The 18,329-nt window shown below is 51.9% G+C and overlaps 1 protein-coding gene across 1 annotated transcript in view; it reads left to right on the forward strand.

Annotated features, from left to right (window-relative positions):
• Carmil1 (capping protein regulator and myosin 1 linker 1) overlaps positions 1-17,524 on the forward strand; it is a 245,573-nt gene extending 228,049 nt beyond the window's left edge. The window contains exons 33-37 of the mRNA XM_026407693.2: positions 1,519-1,957; positions 4,943-5,027; positions 6,036-6,248; positions 8,328-8,468; positions 16,668-17,524. Of these exons, the coding sequence (XP_026263478.2) occupies positions 1,519-1,957; positions 4,943-5,027; positions 6,036-6,248; positions 8,328-8,468; positions 16,668-16,807 (1,018 nt within the window). The 3' untranslated portion in view covers positions 16,808-17,524. The remainder of the gene's footprint in view (positions 1-1,518; positions 1,958-4,942; positions 5,028-6,035; positions 6,249-8,327; positions 8,469-16,667) is intronic.
• The last annotated feature ends 805 nt before the right edge of the window (positions 17,525-18,329 follow it).

The following is an 18,329-nucleotide window of genomic DNA, read 5'->3' on the forward strand; positions in this document are numbered from 1 at the left end:
ATTATGGGTTGGAATCCATTTTACCTTAGAGATGGAGAACTGTCCATTGGCTCTGTCTTGGGGGCTGCTGATAAGAGTCCAGTGTCAGTTGAGCCTGATCCTCTTCTCGGTTCTGTTTCCCCTGCTCCAGAACCACTTGGGATCTCGTCTGCATTCTCAGGGGGTGAAATTGTTGGAGGATGTGCTCTGGAGTGGTCTGTGGGGCCAGTTTCCTGTTTCGTCACTGTTTCTACCTGGAAATCCATGTCTGTTGGTTCTGGACTTGTTCTGGAGTTGCTTTTGTGTGGTCTCCTCTCTTCCTTTTTCTCCGTGTGCTTTCTCTTAGACTTCCGTCATTGGCCTGGGCATTTCCTCTGTTAAACCGTGGACACTGCGTGTTCTGTCCGGGTGCATTTTCTTTACCCCTCCGCATGCTCTCAGACACCCCTCAGGTGCGTCTTCCACCCTTGCATTCTCACCTCTGCTGCCTGCCTTCTTGTTGCTGTTCTGTTTGGAGGGCGTCCTTGTATCTTGATGGAGGAGTGGGGCAGAAACATGGTTGCTGGGAGCCTGTGAGCGGGCTGTTTGATGGCAGCCCGTGGCGGCAGGAGGCAGGAGGGAGCTGAGCGGCCCGTGGTGGGCTCCTGCACTCCAGCAAGCTGGGTGGGAGCGGCACGTTGCTCCGGGGCTGGGAGAGGAGCTGGGGGCTTGGATGGCTGTGGGCAGGCTGCCCTCTGTGCTCCCTCTTCCTCTCCTCTTCTGGAGGCCCCTGGCTCCTCCTTCCGGAGCCGGCAGATCATGCTCTTCTGGGCCTCCACTTCGGGGTCGGCCTTCCCAGACCCGTGAGGTTAGTGTGCACTCAAGACTGTTGGGGCCCTGGGTTTGGTGGTTTGCCTTTCCCCTGGTGCGGGCTGTGCCTTCTCTATACTTTCAGTCCTCTGCTGTGATGTTAGAGGAGACTCAGGGAAGCTGAGTGGGTATTCCACCCTCAAGCTCCAGACGGAAGGCAGTTGTCCAAGGCTCGCTTCCTGAGAGCTCAGTTCCCAGCCTTCCTTTCTGAAAACCTCTCCAAAGCCCCTTCTCTGCCTTTTAATCTTGATGCTTCTTTCTGTGGATTTTGCACTTAAGCAAAGATTCCAGTCTTGGCTTGGATTGAGCATGGGGTGGGCGTTCACGTGCTGTCTGACGGGGCGTTGTTGGGTCCCAGGACACTCGGGCCCTCTCCAGGGCCCCTCAGGTAGGGCTAGGCAGCTGCCCACTGTCTTGAGTCACGTCACTCTGCTGGACGGTCACTCAGGCAGGGAGGCCCTTGATGGGCCCCTGGAAATGGGGAGCCTGCCTGCCCTCCCAGGCCTGCCACTGGGCTTCAGGCTCACACTCTCGATCTGTCTGTGCCTCAGTTTCCCCCGGGTGGGTATGACGACGGCCTTCCACATGCCTTCCCTTTCCCAAGTGCCTAGGATGATGGCGGTCTGCGGACTGAGCCCTGTGGAGCTTCCCCCAGTCGAGCCAACAGCTTTGTCTTGGTTTGAAATGCAGGAGGTCATCCGCGAGAGGCTCCGAGTCCCACGAGCTCGCGGAAGGAGGGGACGAGAAGAAGAAGCGAGATTCCCGGAGAAGCGGCTTTCTCAATCTCATCAAATCCCGGTCCAAGTCCGAGCGGCCACCCACAATTCTGATGACAGAAGAGCCGTCCTCACCGAAAGGGGCAGTCAGAAGCCCAGCCCTGGACACGCCCAGGAAGGAGACCAAGGCGGCCGAGCCCAGTGGCAATGCCGAGCGCCCGGAGGACGCCAAGACGCCCGACGCCCTCGAGGAGAGTCCCGGGGAGGAGGGGCGGCCGGAGGGGCGGCTGGAGCGCAGCGACAGCAGGAGCAGCCCCCAGGGAGGGCGGCGGTACGGCGTGCAGGTGATGGGCAGCGGCCTGATGGCCGAGATGAAGGCCAAGCAGGAGAAGAGGGCCGCGTGCGCACAGAAGGTGAGGCAGCCCGCACACCAGGCTTGTCCTTCTGCGGACGGGTGAGGGAGGCTCAGGAAAATAGTCTGTCATTCAAATAAACTTCAGAATTGAAAGATGTGTCCCACAGAGCCTCAGCCCTACAGGAGGGCGGCGTGCCCTGGGCCCCAGGCTGCTCTCCCCAGGAGCCACAGAGGCCTTTGGAGCAGGGTGTGGGGTTTAGGCAGGAGCCCGGCCCCCGCACGCAGGCTGGTCCTGTGCTCACGTGTGTAGCAGCACGGGAGATCCTCCGTCCCACAAGAGACAGCTGCACACGGAGGCCTGAGGGCAGAGGGAGGAGGCTAACGAGAGTCCTGAAGCCAGATGGGGTCAGTGAGGGCAGCGGTCTCCCCTTCCAAACTCAGAGACTTTGCCTGCTCCAGATTCAAATGGCAAAGGAAAAAGTCAGGGAATCTTGTTAAGCTAACGGAATGTTTGCCCAGCCGTGGACAGGTGGTGCCCACTGCCATGGACAGCTAGTGTCCACTGCCGTGAAGGAGGACTTCATGGTCAGAAACGGCTGAGTGCGGCTGAGAGCATCACTTGTTCCTTCGGCCTCCTTGTAAACGTCGGGGAGTGTTTTCTTTTTACCTCTGTTTCTTCTGCTGGCACTTAAAGGACTTCATCTTTGTTGTGATCGTTGAGAAACTGCCCATACTCAGCTCCGGGTTAGTTTCTGGACATTGTCTTGAGCTCTTTTATTTTTACAAAACTGAGCTCACCAAAGAAAGGAGAATTAATATCAAAGTATTAGAAGAAAACAGCTCCCACCACTGAAGCCTCAATCTGCAGAAACAGAGTGGGAAAGTACCGACCAGGTATGGGCCTTTTGGAACCACTCCTAGACAACTGTTTTCCACTAAACCCTGCGTCTCCTGGGGTTTGCAGCCCCTCGCCCCAGCACCTGATCTGTAGTCCCTACTTCAGGTCCCTCCAGCTGGCTCATCAGCTTTGGGGGCGGGGAGACTGCACAGCTGCACTCTGCTAATTCACAAGTGAGGCTTGGTGTGGCTGCCACGGCTCAGAATTCCAGAGAAATGCCCCAGCCACGTCGTTAGGGAGCCAGGTGCCCAGACGTTTAAATTTTAATCCATTTTTTATCAATGTCTTTGTAACAACAAATAGACTGTTTCCACCATGAGCTGTTTATCATTTCCAATGATGAACAGCTACATCCTGGTACAAAGATGAGAAATTCCAGAGGTTTTTTTTTTTTTCTCCCCCACATGCTTTGGATTGATACATAAATTGACTCAAAGTGACGAGTGCTGATTGTGTCCAATTGAGCCTTATACCAGTGTTCCCTGAGCGCCATCTGGTGTCACTTTAAACAACCATCATCATTGAAATCCTTAATATTTAGGGGGTATTCCATCAAAATAATAAAATTTTTCAAAAGTTATCTTAGAATATTTTTCCCTAAAATTCCACTCTGATGTTTTCTGAAGGTGGTGGGCGCCTCTGTGGTCAAACAGAGTCCTCAGCCTCCTCTGCACACTGTTGACCTTTAACACGTGTTTAAAGAAAGAGCCGTGATGACTGGCAGGACCCCATTTGATCCTTATCTTGCAGTCAGTCTTGGGGTTCACAGCTACGGCAGGAAACCTGTGAGGGAAGACAATGAAGCTACTCTCAGAATTGTTCTTGAGATGCAGACCAGAGAGGTTCCCAGGGGACACAACATAAGGAGGTCCGCACTCCCTTGCAAAAGCCCAGAAGGACAGGTCCCTGTTGGGATTTCATGGTTAATGTCTGGCCAGGCCTTGCAGGTGCTCAAGCGGGGCACAAAGGGTGGCTGGGGCTTTCTGTCCCTCGGGTCACCCTTCCATGGGGATGCCAAGTAGCAGGCCCCCGGGGCTGCCGGTTTCTCCTCCGTGGTCTTGCTGAGAGATGCCTCGAATCCTCGGCTCTTCCTCCCCAGAGCCAAAGCCCCGGGCGTGTGTGGGGACAGACTAGCAGGCACAGTGAGAGTCAGACCTCAGTGTATTTCATACGGTCTGCGTCACCAAGTCCAGTGTCAAGCCAGGAAAGGACCGCAGACGGGATTCCCAGGTCTGTGCAGAGGACGAGTGAGCAGGGGTGGGCAGGGCACCCTGCCTCCGCGGTTGGTCTGTTAGGTGAGAGGCAGCCGTAGGATTCCTGGCTGGGGAGAGCAGACGTCGGACTCGTTCTTTTCGTATGTCTTCGTGTGTACGCCCCTCACACCACTGCAGACTTCTGCTCTGCAAGGGCAGAAGCTGATTCCGCTCCATTAGGGTTAGCTCCAGCCCTAAGACGGTGGCCGTGATCCTGCCCCCTCCTTGGCCTCACAGTCTCCTCCCGCTGCAGGTCTTCTAAAAGTTAGGGTCCGGGACATTAGTCCATGGTGGGATTCTCGTCTAGCATGTGGAGGCCCTGGGTTCCATCCCAGCACTGAAAACTCAAAGAAACAAAGACAGAAAAGAATTGAGGCCTGTCCACCTGTATTTTCCTCCTGATGAGATCCACACCTGGGGTTCTGCCTCGTGACAAGGAGGACTTTGCCCATTTTAGGCCCCTGGACACCTATGTTGTCATAGGTTTCTGCTGATTTTAAAACTAGATTTTTTGGAATCCAAAGCTGTAGAGTCCTGGAAATTTCTAGAATGTAAGTGTTCCTCGCACAGAGCATCAGGGCTGTGAGGTGGCACAGGTGTTCCAGGGACTGTAGGAAGTGTCACCCACTCAGCCACCTCCCGGCCCCTGCACTCTGTCCTGTGGGAGCCTCCTGGGAACTCCCACACGTGGACGCAGAGCAGGGACAGCAAGCACTGGGCAGAGGTGCTTCTCCCAGCTTCCCAGCGAGAGGACCTCAGGACGCAAGGTCAGGCGAGCACTGTAACCGTGGCAGAGTCCCTAGCTATCTTGTGTTGTCATTTATCATCTGCTTTTTTTATTTACACATCAAATAAACATGCACTGTGTGGGGGTGGTGCTTGCATTTTGTAGAAGCTTGGCAACGAGGCCATCTCCCAGGACTCCCCCGGCAGCCCGGCCCTGAGCAGCACAGAGCGGTTGGACGGAGGAGGGGCAGGTAAGCAAGGCCACTGCCATCACTCCTAGGAAAGTCCCTGACCTCTGCTTCCCCTGTGACTGACAGAAGAGGAGGGGGCGAAGCGTGGCTGCCTGTGCTGGGTGCTCCCAGCTCCCCCTGAAGCACCGGTGCCTTGCCTGTCAGCGCCGGCTGTCTGCAGGTGACAGGCCACTTGCCACTGAGCTGGGTGACACTTCCTACAGCCTGGTGCCTGACACTCGCCTCTTCTCGTTTCTCAGGGCAGAAATTCCAAACACACTGTTCACTGAGAATTCTATTGTGGGCATTTTCATGAAAGGGACTGGGAGCATGGGGACAGCACATGTCTTTAAATACAAGCTGCCTGTGGCATGGGAAGGCTGTGTCCACTTGAGAGGAGGTGGTGGTCCAGTGGCTTGCCACGTACACAGCCTGTGCCCTTTGTTCCTCTGACCCCTTAGGTCAGTGGAGGGCAAGATTCTGGAGACGGAGGCTGGCGAGGGGTTGTGAATTGCATGCTGGAATTCTGTCCCTGCTGTTGTGTCCTCATGCCGCGAGAGCGGGTCTGTCAGTCACCCTCAGCTGGCTTGGCCTGGCCAGTTGTTAAGTGATGGCAGTGGTGTGAATGGAGGCCAAGGCGGGGTGGCGCTCTGGACCTGCCGTGGCGTCAGCGCGGCCCCCTCCACTCCAGCCCTGTGGGCACAGCCTGGCTGTTTTCTGGAAGGAAGGCGCCTGCAGTTGGCGCCAGGTCTGAGAGACCCAGAGGCCTCGGATGCATGGAGCTCCGTGCTGCCCCTGGCTGCGTACTGCGAGGTCTCCCTTGCCACCTCTGTGACGGGCGGGGCTGGTCAGGAAAGCCCTTGAGCCCACCGCTTTCCTGTGGAGAATCTTAGTCTTTCACCTGTGTGTTTTGTTCTGAAACATCTGATGAGAAATGGCCGTGATTGATTGCCGCTGACTTCTGCCTCCAGGATGCAGGTGTTTCGGCTTTGATCTGTAACACAGGCTTCTTCTGCTGCTTCATTTTAGTGCCTAAACTGCCCCCAGGTCTCCCAGAAAATCGCTGTGGTCTGGGGACACCAGAAAGGAGCACCAAAGCAGAGCCCAAGGTGGAGGTGGGCTCCAGGTCTCGGAGTTCGTCCAGCAACCCCACCAGCCCCAAGCCCCTCCTGCAGTCCCCCAAGCCCTCCCTGGGAGCACGGCCCAGCATCCCACAGAAACCGAGAACTGCCTCCCGGCCCGGTAAGGACAGGGTTTGGCTGGGGTCACGCCGCGGCCCGACAGCTCTCCAGGCTGTGTGCACTGACAAGAGTGTCTGCGCGGGTCTCTTACAATTCTGTGAGAATTCACACATACGAAGCTGAAAGGATGGTATTGCGAACGCCGTCTCAACTCACCTCTTAATGTCTCTCACAGTTAGGCAAACGGAGTAGACCCATGGTCAGGTCATTACCATGGCTGGTCAGCACTGAGAGGTAACGCTGGGCCAGGCTGTGTTCCACCTACCTTGTGTGGACCCACCCCCCATATCCACATCCCACCCCCTTTCACAGATGAGATAGTGAGTTTGCCAAGCCACACAGGGTGACCAATAGCCAGATGTGGTGACCCCACCACCCGTAGCAGCAGACAGCCTTCTGCCACCTCGTGGGCATGCACACTGTGACACCAGAGGCGCAGCCCATCCTGGTCATCCATTCTTCAATGTGTGGGTGACTCGTGTGGAGAGGGAGAAGCAGGGTCCCACGTGTCTAAACTGTCCCACTCGGGGGTCTTTCTCGTTTCCTCTCATGCTCACCTTGTTCCCCCGGCAGCCCTGGTGGACATTCTGCACAAAGCCACAAAGAAAGGGTCTACCAGGCTCCCTCGAGGAACTGACCCCTGCCGCAAATCACTTAGGACTAACAAATTGTACTCAAACTTTTTCACAAAGAAGTCTTTGTGAGTGAGGAATGCAATTTTTAATACAGAAAATATCCTTATAAAGGGAATGGGGAAAATGGAGGCAAAGCAAACAGTTTAATTTTTTTTTTTTTAACAAAAAGCAAGATCTTTCAGGGTGTGGTGGTGCACACACGTAATCCCAGTGACTCAGGGGGCTGGGGTCCAAAGATTTTATGTTGTTTCCAGCCTCAGCAGCTTAGTGAGGTCCTAAGCAACTTAGCGAGTGTCTCAAAACAAAAATAAAAACAGGCTGGCGACGTGGCTCAGTGGTTAAGCACCTCTGAGACCAATCCCCAGAGACAAAAAGAAAAGAAAGAAAAAAAGAAAGGAAAGCAAAACCTCAAAAAGGAGGTCTGATTCTGACATTTTAACCAGCTGCTGTGCCTCTAGTGAGGAACCAGCCCTTATAAAGAGGAATCTGCCCTGGGTCAGAGTATTTTGGCTCCCCATTTGCAAATGCTGAATATAAGCTCAGTGGATTCCTAATATTCTGTTGCAAGAACTTTTGATTTTCAGCTTATGCTGGACATGGTCGTTGCTTCCCTAGTACTAGTATGCCAAGAAGCGTGTTAACAAGCTAAGGCTTTTATAGAGCTTGGGAAGCCGGTGGGCACTTCCCCTGCCCCGTGTCACTCCTTTCCCCACGGTTCTGAGGGGGCGTCAGGGTCTCCGTGTCCATGGTGAAACAAGAGGACTGGGGTCAGAGGTGGAGGCCGTGGAGAAGCGGCTGTGGGTCGTCCTGCACTTGTGTGCACTGCTCTCCCAGCCACAAAAGGAGCCTGGTCAGTCAGTCCCGAAAGCAGCGCTGGCTGGGGATTGAGATGGGCATTCTAGTCCCCGCTCTCTGGCCTTTTTTTTTAGCTTAGCATTTACTCTCCATTTGTCCAGCGATCAAGACCCTTCGCAGTTGTCAAAATCCTTGATTCCAGATTATCCCTAGGGACCTCAGTGTGTGCTTGTAGGTGCTTGCACATGTGTGTGCATCTGTGCTGTGGCTGCTGCACTGTGAAATGTGTAAAGTCACGTATCTTAAAACAGACAGCTTTATGTTTAAGGCAGAAGGACGTGTGGCTCACAGTCCACCTTCAAATATCAGCTATTAAAGTGTCAAACCTGCAGGAAAAAAACCACATCTGTGAAGATTCTGACCTTTTCCAGGGTTCGTTATTGTTTCTTTATTGCGTGTGCATGTTCAGCAAGCAGAAGTACAAAAGTGATTTTTGGCCAGAAAAATTCTAGGATGCTTTTCTGTTCTTATGAGTCATCTGTATTTAAAGGTTTACCTGGTGAGTGAGTGTGTGTGTGTGTGTGTGTGTGTGTGTGTGTGTGTGGTTCCGGGTGTGGAATGGCTTGATTCCTGTGTTCGTGTCTCCACAGAGGATGCCCCAGACTCTCCGTCCGGTCCCAGTTCCCCTAAAGTCGCCCTTCTTCCTCCTGCCCTGAAGAAAGTGCCCATGGACAAGGACAGAGACAGCCAGAACAGCCCCCAGCCCAGCCCCCGCGTGTTTTCCCAGGAAGGTAAGGACTTTCAAGGAGGGCAGCTCGAGGAATTAATCCTGGACCCGGCCGTGTCTTGGAGTTCAAGTCAGCGTGAGGTCTTTGGAAGCAGAGCAGCTCCTTCGTTCAGGAACCCAGGCTTCCCAGAGACACCCAGCCCAGAGGCCACAGTCCTGCAGGGGTCCCCTGAGATGCTCCTCCATGGTTCCCAGCAGGTACGATTCTGGAACCTGATGGTGCTACCTGTGGATTTCTAGTCCCTGTTATTCCAGGGAGAGCGGCCTCTAGCTGTCGTGTGCAGCCGCTGCTCTTCAGTGCCACCGTGCCTCATTGCTCCCCAGATCCCACCGGGTCAGTTGTCAGGGGATGGTGTGGTTGGGGTCTCCATGGCACCTGCACCACACCTCTCCTTCCTCCCTCAACCTCCAAATGCACAGATGGCTTTGTTCTGTCCACGGAAGGTGTCATTTAAATGCTGTCCCTCGGCACCGCCACCACCTACAGACACATCCTGAGCCACCTGCAGGTTCTCCATGTGGCTGGAGCGGCTCTTTATTTCACACGTGTTCCGTGCCCACTCCGGCTCTGTACCTGCCTCAGCCTGTCTCGGGTTGAGGTTGGCAGAAGGTGTTGCTGGGTCCTGACTTAGGGTCTTTGGTCCCCTTACAAAAATGACCCCCTTCCCCACTTCATCTGCGTATTTATTTGGTGAGCAGAAGTCTCTCACCTATTGGCTGTCAGTAAAAGAAGAAAGGGTTTTGACTGAAGCTATGAAGCACCACTTTTGTGAAACAGAGAAACTAAAGCCAGGCGAGGGGCCGTCCCCTAGTCCCATTACAGCCGAAGCCCGTGGGAGACTCGCTACGAGGAAGAACCTGGAGGAGCTGGTGCGGGTGCCCGGCAGCAGGTGCCCAGCAGCCCATTCCTGCCACACACCCCCAACTCCTGCCCTCATGGCCCCTCTTTCTGTAACTGCTGACTGCGTATCTGTTTTTAAGGAAGCTTTGACAAAACCTGAGAGTTTTTTGGGGGAGACACTGGGGGTGGGGAAGGCACAGGTACTATAACTGGGAATGTTCATCCTATTAAAAGCAATTGAGACACTGAAGGATCCAACCCCTACCTGACCCCCCAAAAGTCAGAAGGTTGAGTAAAAACTCGCTGTTGACATTTTTGGAGGATGGTATTTTTTAAAAATATTTTAGTTGTCGTTGAACATATCACCTTTATTTTATTTATTTTTACGTGGTGCTGAGAATCGAACCCAGAGCCTCGCATGTGCTAGGCAAGTGCTCTACCACCGAGCCACAACCCCAGCCCGAGTGTGGTGTTTTCTACCAAACATTTTGATTGCCTGTGGATCATCAAAACAAAGTCTGGAGCGCCCACCAGCCTTGGCTGGGAACAAGCTGGGAGCCGTCTAGTAGCAGGGGCACATGGACAGCTTGGCAGGCTGCCAGGAGGGACGCAGGCTGCGGAGCCTGTGGTTCTGGTGGTGTCCGGGGGCCCCTCCTCTCCTCTCGCAGTCGGTGGGGTGGCTCATGTCCTCTTCCCAGTGGCTTGTTGGGCTGCAGAGCCGAGATCGTTGCTCTCCACGTGGGATCCAGACTAAACCAATATGCGAGGTCGGAGCACAGCGAGTGCGGGTGGGATGCCACTCCAGCTGTGCTAGCTCTCTGCCAAGGTGGGGGGCACACCTGAGCTGCTGCCCTCGGCACTGCCTGTGCCGGCTCCCGTTTCCTGCTCCTCCTTCACACTGGTACTTCCTTTCTTTGTCCCCTGCCTCCCTGTGGACTAGCCTGCCCAGCCAACTTCTAAACAGGTAACTTCTGTGACTCTTCCGGATCATTCCACAGTGAGCATGATTCTCGTGGTCCATCGTGTCATCACAGTGGTCATGCTGGGGCTTTTCTGTAGGACTCTCGGGCAGACGCAGAGCTCACCTCATTTGTTGACCATTTCCATCGCGTTGGCTTTGAATGCCACAGTTGGTGGGGTCTCTGCCCGAACCAGCTGTGAGCTCCGAGTCCTAAGTCGGGTGGGTGATTTCACTCTCATTGTGGTGTCGACACTGGGGTACTTGCTACTGAAGGGTAAAGGAACCCTTTTCCTGAGGAGGAGTGCATTCAGGTCATGACAGCGGGAAGCCTTGGGTAGAGGGAAAGGACCTCAACACTGCACTGGGCCCCCGAAGAAGAGGACGTGAGTGCAGCTGGACCTGGGCCGAGCAGCACCTGGCGAGAGCCTATGGCTGCCCCACGCACCCAGGGGGTGAACTGGCACTAAAAAGCACACGCTTCACTCGGGTGGCTCAGCTTGGGAGGGGTCGGGGCTCTCGGCCTTTCTTTATTCTCATGGCAGCAGGATGGTCCTTGTACTTGGGACGATAAAGTACTGACCCAGCAATCCAAAGCTAGAGAACCTTATGAGAGGGTCAAGTTACCCCGGGGACTTGGCCATTCGGATTTTTGTGAGCGAACAGGTTTATTTTTATATTGGGGGCTCTTCCTTTTTACCTTCCTGTGAAGTTCCGAGTGGGCGTGGGCAGGGGCTCACTCTGAGAGGACTAGTCTTCCCCTGGGAGGATGCTGGCCAAGCCCTTGACTGTTAAAGGAAAGAGCAATAGGAAGCCCGGGTGCAGACCCCGGTCACGCACTTGCCTTTCCAGGGACATTTTATGATTCATTCACCATGAAAGAAAGACACCTGGTAGTCCAACCCTCAGGAGCAGTTGATCCCTTTTCCAGCACTTGCTCCTAAGACCTGCGTCTTCCATTTGGCCCCGTAGCAAAGTGTGTCCCGTCTATTCAGGTGAGAAGACAAAAGGGAGGCCAGTCTCAGTTCAGCCTTAGCCCCACCCTCCAGCGGGAAGGTTCTAGAGCACACACCGCTGACCCTGGGAGGAGTCGTCCACTGTGGCTGAACTGCTGCTCGGCTCCCTGGTTAACAACTTTTATAAACACGACTCGAAGTATTGTGTAGAGGAGATGTTGACACAGAACACAGAGACATTCTGAACAGGGAGATGCCGCCAAGGACCTCTGCCTGGAGTGAGGCGTGGTCTTCCTGTCCACTGGGTCAGGGTTGACAGGCTGTGTCCCTGCTCCGGGGGCAGGTGTGTGGCCAGCAGCTAGAGCAGCTCCGTGCCCTTTGCCCCCTCCCGGCAGAGCTTTCAGAACATAAGGTAGTGGCAGTGACCTTACGACAGGATGAGTGTGTTTGCGCAAAGGTAAATCGTGCTCCTACACGAGCCCTTCATCACTGTCGACTTCCTGTGGCACCTGTGCTTTACAGCCCCTCGAGTGCCGATGCCTGCAGTGGGCGGGCACTGTCGCTTGGAGAACTCTGCTTGATGCAGATTTAAGAGTCAGCACCACAGGGTTGGAAGCCTGCTTCTCAGCATGTGCTCTCCCGGTTCTGACGCACACCGGGCAGCTGCCGGTGGCGGTAAGGACCCCACCACAGCGCCAGCAAGACAGCAGGTCGCGCAAGCATCGGGCATCCTGTCTGGCCAGGTCGCACTGGCCCTCACCCTCCTGTTGTTTCGTGGTGTTCACTCGCAGAGCGGGGGCTCCATGCTGGCGGCTTGGCCTGGCCTGTGCTCTCAGAGGGCTTCCTGAGTATGGGTCGGCTTGTAGACGCAGTTAGAAGAACTCTCCTTTCTACAGTGGATCTCTGCTCTTGCCAAGAAGGTCTCTGCCTGCTTCAGTCTCAGGAGCTACACGAGTCACACCTAAGGCATTTGTCTTCTGAAGAGCACTGGTTCCTTTCAAGCACGTATCGTCCAAGTCTCTGTCTCTGTATTGCCCCTTACGATAAGGGCACGCGAGGTCGGGTCTCTAGATCCTGAAGGTCACCTTGGAGCTGTTGTATCTGCTGACTCTATCACTTACCAAGAAGCACCTTTGTGCGGTGGTCCTCCTTCAAGGACCACTCATTCCACCCAGAGGGACCACCCCACTAAATCCTCCAGGCCTCGAGTGAAGGCGACAACAGGGCCACCCAGGAAGTCCCAGTCCCAGGAGGGCAGGGGGGTTCTGCTGCTGCCTCAGGCTTTCCCTGACCCCACTGGCTTCAGGTCCCCCGTGATGGCTGCATCAAATTGTGATGGAATCAAATCGGACCATCTTGTGTTAGTTCTTCTGCCCTGATTTCTTGAAAAAACACCAAAAAGTAATTCTTGCAGGAGCTTCAGCTGAAGTCATTCTGTGTCTGATACGTTGATTTTGTTGTGTTGGTGCATACGTAGCCTTGACTGTCTTCACATACAGTCTGCTTTCTGAATAGATCCTGGCTAAAAACTAGCATTTATCAGAGCAATGAATGAAACCTTGGTGTTTAATTTCCTTTAAGTCTTTTAAGAACATCTTTGTTTACACTAAAACAGCTTTCTTAATTTCCTAAATCATGTTTTTGTGAAACAATTATTCTCAAAGCATGCTGCGTATTTTTATCATGACTGCTGAGTTTTAATTACGTGGCTATTTTACTATTGGTTTGACAGATAAAATGCTTTATCTCTTTTACTGGAAATATTTGTAACTGCATCTTTTGAATTTCATATCATTTTTTCTCTGCCATGTAATTATAAGCTATGATATCTTCATTATCACATGTTCTATTTTCTTGAAGAAAACGGTGGCTTTTGTTTGGCTTTGTGTGTGTGGTGCTGGAACCCAGGGCCTCGTGCCTGTTGGGTGGGCTCTGCCACGGGGCCTGGTTTTACGTGTTGCAATGGAGCCTTCTGGCTCGGCAGCCGGTTGCAGGACTCCTTCTGACTACCACTTGCTTCCTCTGTGATCCAACCTTAGCTCTGCCTAGAGTCCATAAGCCAGTTCTCTCTTCTACATTTTATCCCCAGATCCAGGTTTCATGTCCCCTGTAGGAATTCTTCAAGAGAGATTTAGCAGTTGGTTGGCATTTTTGGCTCTTGCTAGAGAGAATAAAAAATCAGTGCCAACTACTGAGAATTATTTTAAGGTCATCAGAATGTTTTCCTTCTGGAAAATATGGATATTAGTGGAGCTTACGGTGGAGCAGAATTTTCATAGGAATCTCTGGTCCTCAGTTTATGTGCATATTTCAGGAGGTTTAAAATCAGCATGTATATATTTGCATATATACATATGCAAAGCCGGATCATCTTCAAAAATGGCAGGCTTCATCTCTGAGCCTCTCCGCACAGTTATTGCCCCATAAACAGGATGTGAATATGCACGCAGGTGTTCGCGTTGAATAAATTACCTGTTCATTTACTTGAGTGTCCTTTATCAACTAATAGTGCGTGGAATAGTAATTAACACAGATACAAACACATGTACAGAAACACTCTGGCATTAACCACACAAGTGCTTGCATTGAAGGAGTGTTCCAAAGCAATCTGATTTTTTTTAACCTCTAAAATCAAGCTGCCTAGGAGGAGGTCTGTCTGAATTAGTAAAAAGTGTAAATTCTATAAATGTTTTTAAAATAAATTCTGAAGTTTTAAGTTTCAAGCAGACATTATTCTACTTAGACCTGCCTTTAATGGAAGCCTGACCAAACCGACTTCCATAGAATTGTAATTAGCTTCTTAATTATATGCAATCACATAGATGCTCCCTAGGGGCTGGAAAACACACTTGACAGGAACATCTCCTACGCAGGGGCTCACCTTAAGGTTCTGCATGAATCAGGCTGGAGGCGGGAGCCCAGTGCATTAGCTGTGTGACTAGGTCTTTGGCCACCTCATTTCAGTTTTTCTGTCTATGAGTGGTGCCCACCTGCAATGCTAAGGATGTGCCAGCCTGGTCTTGGGCTCACTATCACGTGCATTCACAATTGATTGAATTTAATCAAAGAAGAATGAGGATTTTTTTTCTCGCTCTGATGCTGGGGTGGAACCCAGAACCTGGCGTATGCAAGGCAGTGCCTTCCCCTGAGCTGCCCACCAGCCCTGAGTGAATTTTCGCCATGTCACCCCCACAGTAAATGCTTGAGCAGCCTCCTTGAAATAATGTGCTGTTTTTTCCTCTTGGTAAGTGTGTTAGAGAAAGTGCGCTTCTGTCCTTGTGACTGGCACTGGCTCTGCATCACTCACAAGTGTGAACTGGGCGACGTTTACCTTTCCTCCTACTCCACCTGCTGTTCCGCTGTCCCCGCCCTGCAGGACAGTGCCAGTGACCTGAACTCTGCGGGGCCACTCCTGTGCTGCACCTCTCTGAATCCCAGCCTGTTGCCATAGTGAGCCTGGCCCAGGGGCCTAGTTCAGTTTCTAATCTATGAAATAAGCATCGTTGGTTACATGAGTTTCCCTGCTCCTGAGTCGTCTCACAAACGTGAATTGGACCTCAGATTTCTGGGGAGCCAAAATATTGATGAAAAGTTTGCTTATTGTTTTAATAGAAGGATTAGAGAAAAAGTTTGCTCTGAAGCAGATCACCATATTTATTTCTTCCCTTGAGGCTCTAGTGTTGGAAGTTGGTTGAGCCATTTGACAGGGCGATGACTTACTTTGGTTTAAAATACAGTGAAACCGATTTCTAGCAAGTTTCACAAGTGGTGCTCTGCTTTGAAGTTGAAGGGCTTGCCAAGCCTCTCAGGCCGTGGGGTGCACGACTTCCCTGCTCCCCAGTCTTGGCATCACTGGGGCTGAGAACCTGCAGGATCCGAACGAGAGTCAGATTGGTTTTGTGACAAAGCACAAAATATCTGCAGACATATAGTTATCTTCTTTTTGTGAGTGTAGCTTAACAACAACTTTCAAAAGACCAATCACACAAGGACATTTAATTTTTTTTCTCCCAGCACAAGCTTAAAATGAAGAACAATGATAATATTTGTTCATTGTATTCTTCCCCATCTGAGGTTTTTGTCAAAAGCTGTGGGGCAAAAAGGAATCAAAATTAAAGACTTTAACTAAGATTTGAAAAGATTTTTTTTCTTTCCAGAATTTTGGATGATTTCAATTTATTTTTTTAATTTTAATTTCAATTTAATATCATTAACTGAAAATTTGAATTTTTATTCCAATTATTATCCAGAGACCAGAACCTGGCCCTGTCGATCCTGTTGGCAAGTGCCTTAGTGTGTTTGTATTTTGACCCTTAGGTTTAGTGAGTTTTCACTTCCTGAAACTCACTTGAATGAGTTAAATATTTAAATAGAGAGCTCCTGGCAAGAGGAAAGTTTTAGCAAAAATGAGTGACCAGAAGCATCATGAGTTCTGGGTCTCTTCCTGGTAGAAGTGCTGTGTCCCTGTCTGGAGCATTTGATCTTCTGAGTAATGAGGTGACTGCTCTTCCTTCTGCTTGCTTCACAAAGGGTGTAGGTTTGGTAGGTCAGCTCCACGATGTCTGCACAGGGGACATGGTGCCTAGCATCTGTCAACCCCTGAGAGCCATGGGGAGCACAGCAGCAGAGTCTTTCCTGGGCTACAGTTGACAAGAAGCCATGATCAGTTGGAAAGCACTTGGACTTCCTGGTCCTGAGGTCTACAGAAACCTACCTTACGGGGTCACGGAGCAGCAGCGGTGAGCAGAGGGCTCCCGGCACAGCAGGAACTCAGCGCCCCTGACGGTGCTCCCATCGCTGACTGTGAAGCCCTGGCTTGGCCTTACCTGTGATTGGAATAGTCCACAACGGTGGTGACGCTCTCACCTGGAGCGCTGGCTGATCGGCAGTGTTGGATGCGTTTTCACAGAATTATGTCAGAGAGAATAAAAAGAGTTCATTTCCTAGAGAGTGAAGCTGAGGTTTTCTGAGACCCATAAAGGTCTGAAAGAGATTCCTGAGGCCTTTCCTGATATCCTGTCCTTGAGCCGGCTCAGCCAACCCTAAACCACCTGCAGAAGGTGCCCAGTGGACACCTGTCCGGCCTGCACACTCTCTCTGCTGCCGCTGTGACTGAGGTGCCACCTGGTGCCCAGCCTCAGTGGGTTGTGGCTTCCCCTTCTCCTTCACCTTGGGGTCGTCACCTTGGGTTCTCCTCCACATCTGTGAGAGGGCCACCCTGTCATAGGCATGGTCTTGCATGTCTCTGTGGCGTGAGTGCTTCTGGGTCTGCTGCTCTGTTTGGAATCCACCCGGAGTCTCTAAGCATAAGGGGACTTTGCTGTAAGAAAGTTGGCCCCAGCCCACTGCCCTGCAGGTGCACCCAAGGCCCCTGCCGTCACCCCCCTGTGGCCAGGCCCCTACTGCTGCATGTACTAACTGTTCTGCTTCCTTGCCTTTCAATTCCAGTTTCAAGGAGAAGCTGGGGCCAGCAGGCCCAGGAGTATCAGGAGCAGAAGCAGCAGCGGCCCTCCAGTAAAGACGGCCCCCGGGGCAGCAAGTCAAGTGACTCGGGAGAGGAGGCCGAGAAAGAGTTTATTTTTGTGTGAAGGTCCCCGGGCAGAGTCTCACTGTGCAGGTGCGTGTGGCCCTCAGAGAGGAGGGCGCTTCCTCTACTCTTGGTGCTCTCTTCTTTCTTCCTCCTCCTTTCGGAGCATAACAACAGATCCATTCCTGGTCTCAAAGCACACTTCTGGTCTTCCCGTCCTTCACACTGGATTCTAAACCTTGATTCACAAGCTTTCAGCAAAAGCCAGCAGTTATTCCATGGGCCCTCCTTGAACTTCTCTGAGGCAGCTACAAATTGAGTCTTTGGAGGTCAAAGGCGTAGCTGGACACACACGCACAGGTGCTCCACCCCGAGACTGAGGGCACTGCCGACCGTGCCTGTCACATCTGCATATGACTGGATAGAGCGGTTTATTCTTGATGTAAGCATTGCACATTGTAATTATATTAACAGAGCACACTAATAAATAATTTGTATAAATTATATTTATTAGATCTTGGTATGGTTTTTACATTCTCCCATGGGGAACTTCTTCCTTCCTGAAGTGGAATTGTACATTTAAAGGTCAGTTGGTGGCCTTCGAGTGCCATCAACAAGCACAGCTGAGAACGGAGTGAGCTTGGTCCATGTGGATTCTTCCATGTGCCCAGATCAATGTACATATTTGATTGGAATGAAGTTTTATGAATATTCATGTTTTGGAAGGCCTTTAATTTCTGCTGCATTTTAGGTTTTAATGTGTGGTTTTAAGAGAGAATACTTTGACACCTGTAAAAAGAAATCAGAATACTACTCTTTTATAAGACATTTCACAAATATTCACTTGCATTACAAGCTGAAAGTATTTTATTCATATGTATATTTATACCAATAAAATGATTTTACAAGCCGAATTTTACCTTCTGTGGTTACTTTTTTAGTTAGGATTAGCTGGTGCTGGTGAACTTGAAACTTGGTTTCTAAAAATCTAGAGTATTCACAGTTCTCAGAGAATCCACCAGCCTGGGGACCATTGCCTTCAAAGTGGACGTAACTTGCTAGTTCTGCCCTCCTGCTCTCACTGTGGGGAAAAAAGAATGTACCAGAAGGGTGTAGAATGGAGTGGAGTCCTGGATCCACTGACTCAGGTCCGGGGTCACGTGAGCCACGCTGTTGGCGTGGAATGTGAGTTGAAGAGGCGCAGAGTGGTCGTCTGCTGGAAGGAACTCTTGGAATGTGGGGCTGAGATCCGATTCCTCACCCCCTCCCCACCACACTGGGGAGCCTGGTGTGTGAACAGGGGCCCTGTGACGTGGACGCAGGACCACCTCCTCCAAGGGTAGCTCTGCTGTCATCACTGCCGATGAGACCCACACCTCCACTGGCAGCCAGAGTGGGAGAAGCATGAGGCAAAGACGGGTGGGTGCTGGGCGGGTGGCAGGCCTGGGAGGGTGACCCCCTGCCCAGCTGAGTGACAGCCCATGGAAGGGGCAGTTATTCTGTTTGGGATGCAAAAGCCTTAAAGGAAGTAACATTGGTGCTAGGCCTTGAAGTAATGCCTTTGTAAGTGCCAGACCATGTTG

This window comes from Urocitellus parryii, chromosome 8, assembly GCF_045843805.1.
Source record: "Urocitellus parryii isolate mUroPar1 chromosome 8, mUroPar1.hap1, whole genome shotgun sequence".
NCBI lineage: Eukaryota > Metazoa > Chordata > Mammalia > Rodentia > Sciuridae > Urocitellus > Urocitellus parryii.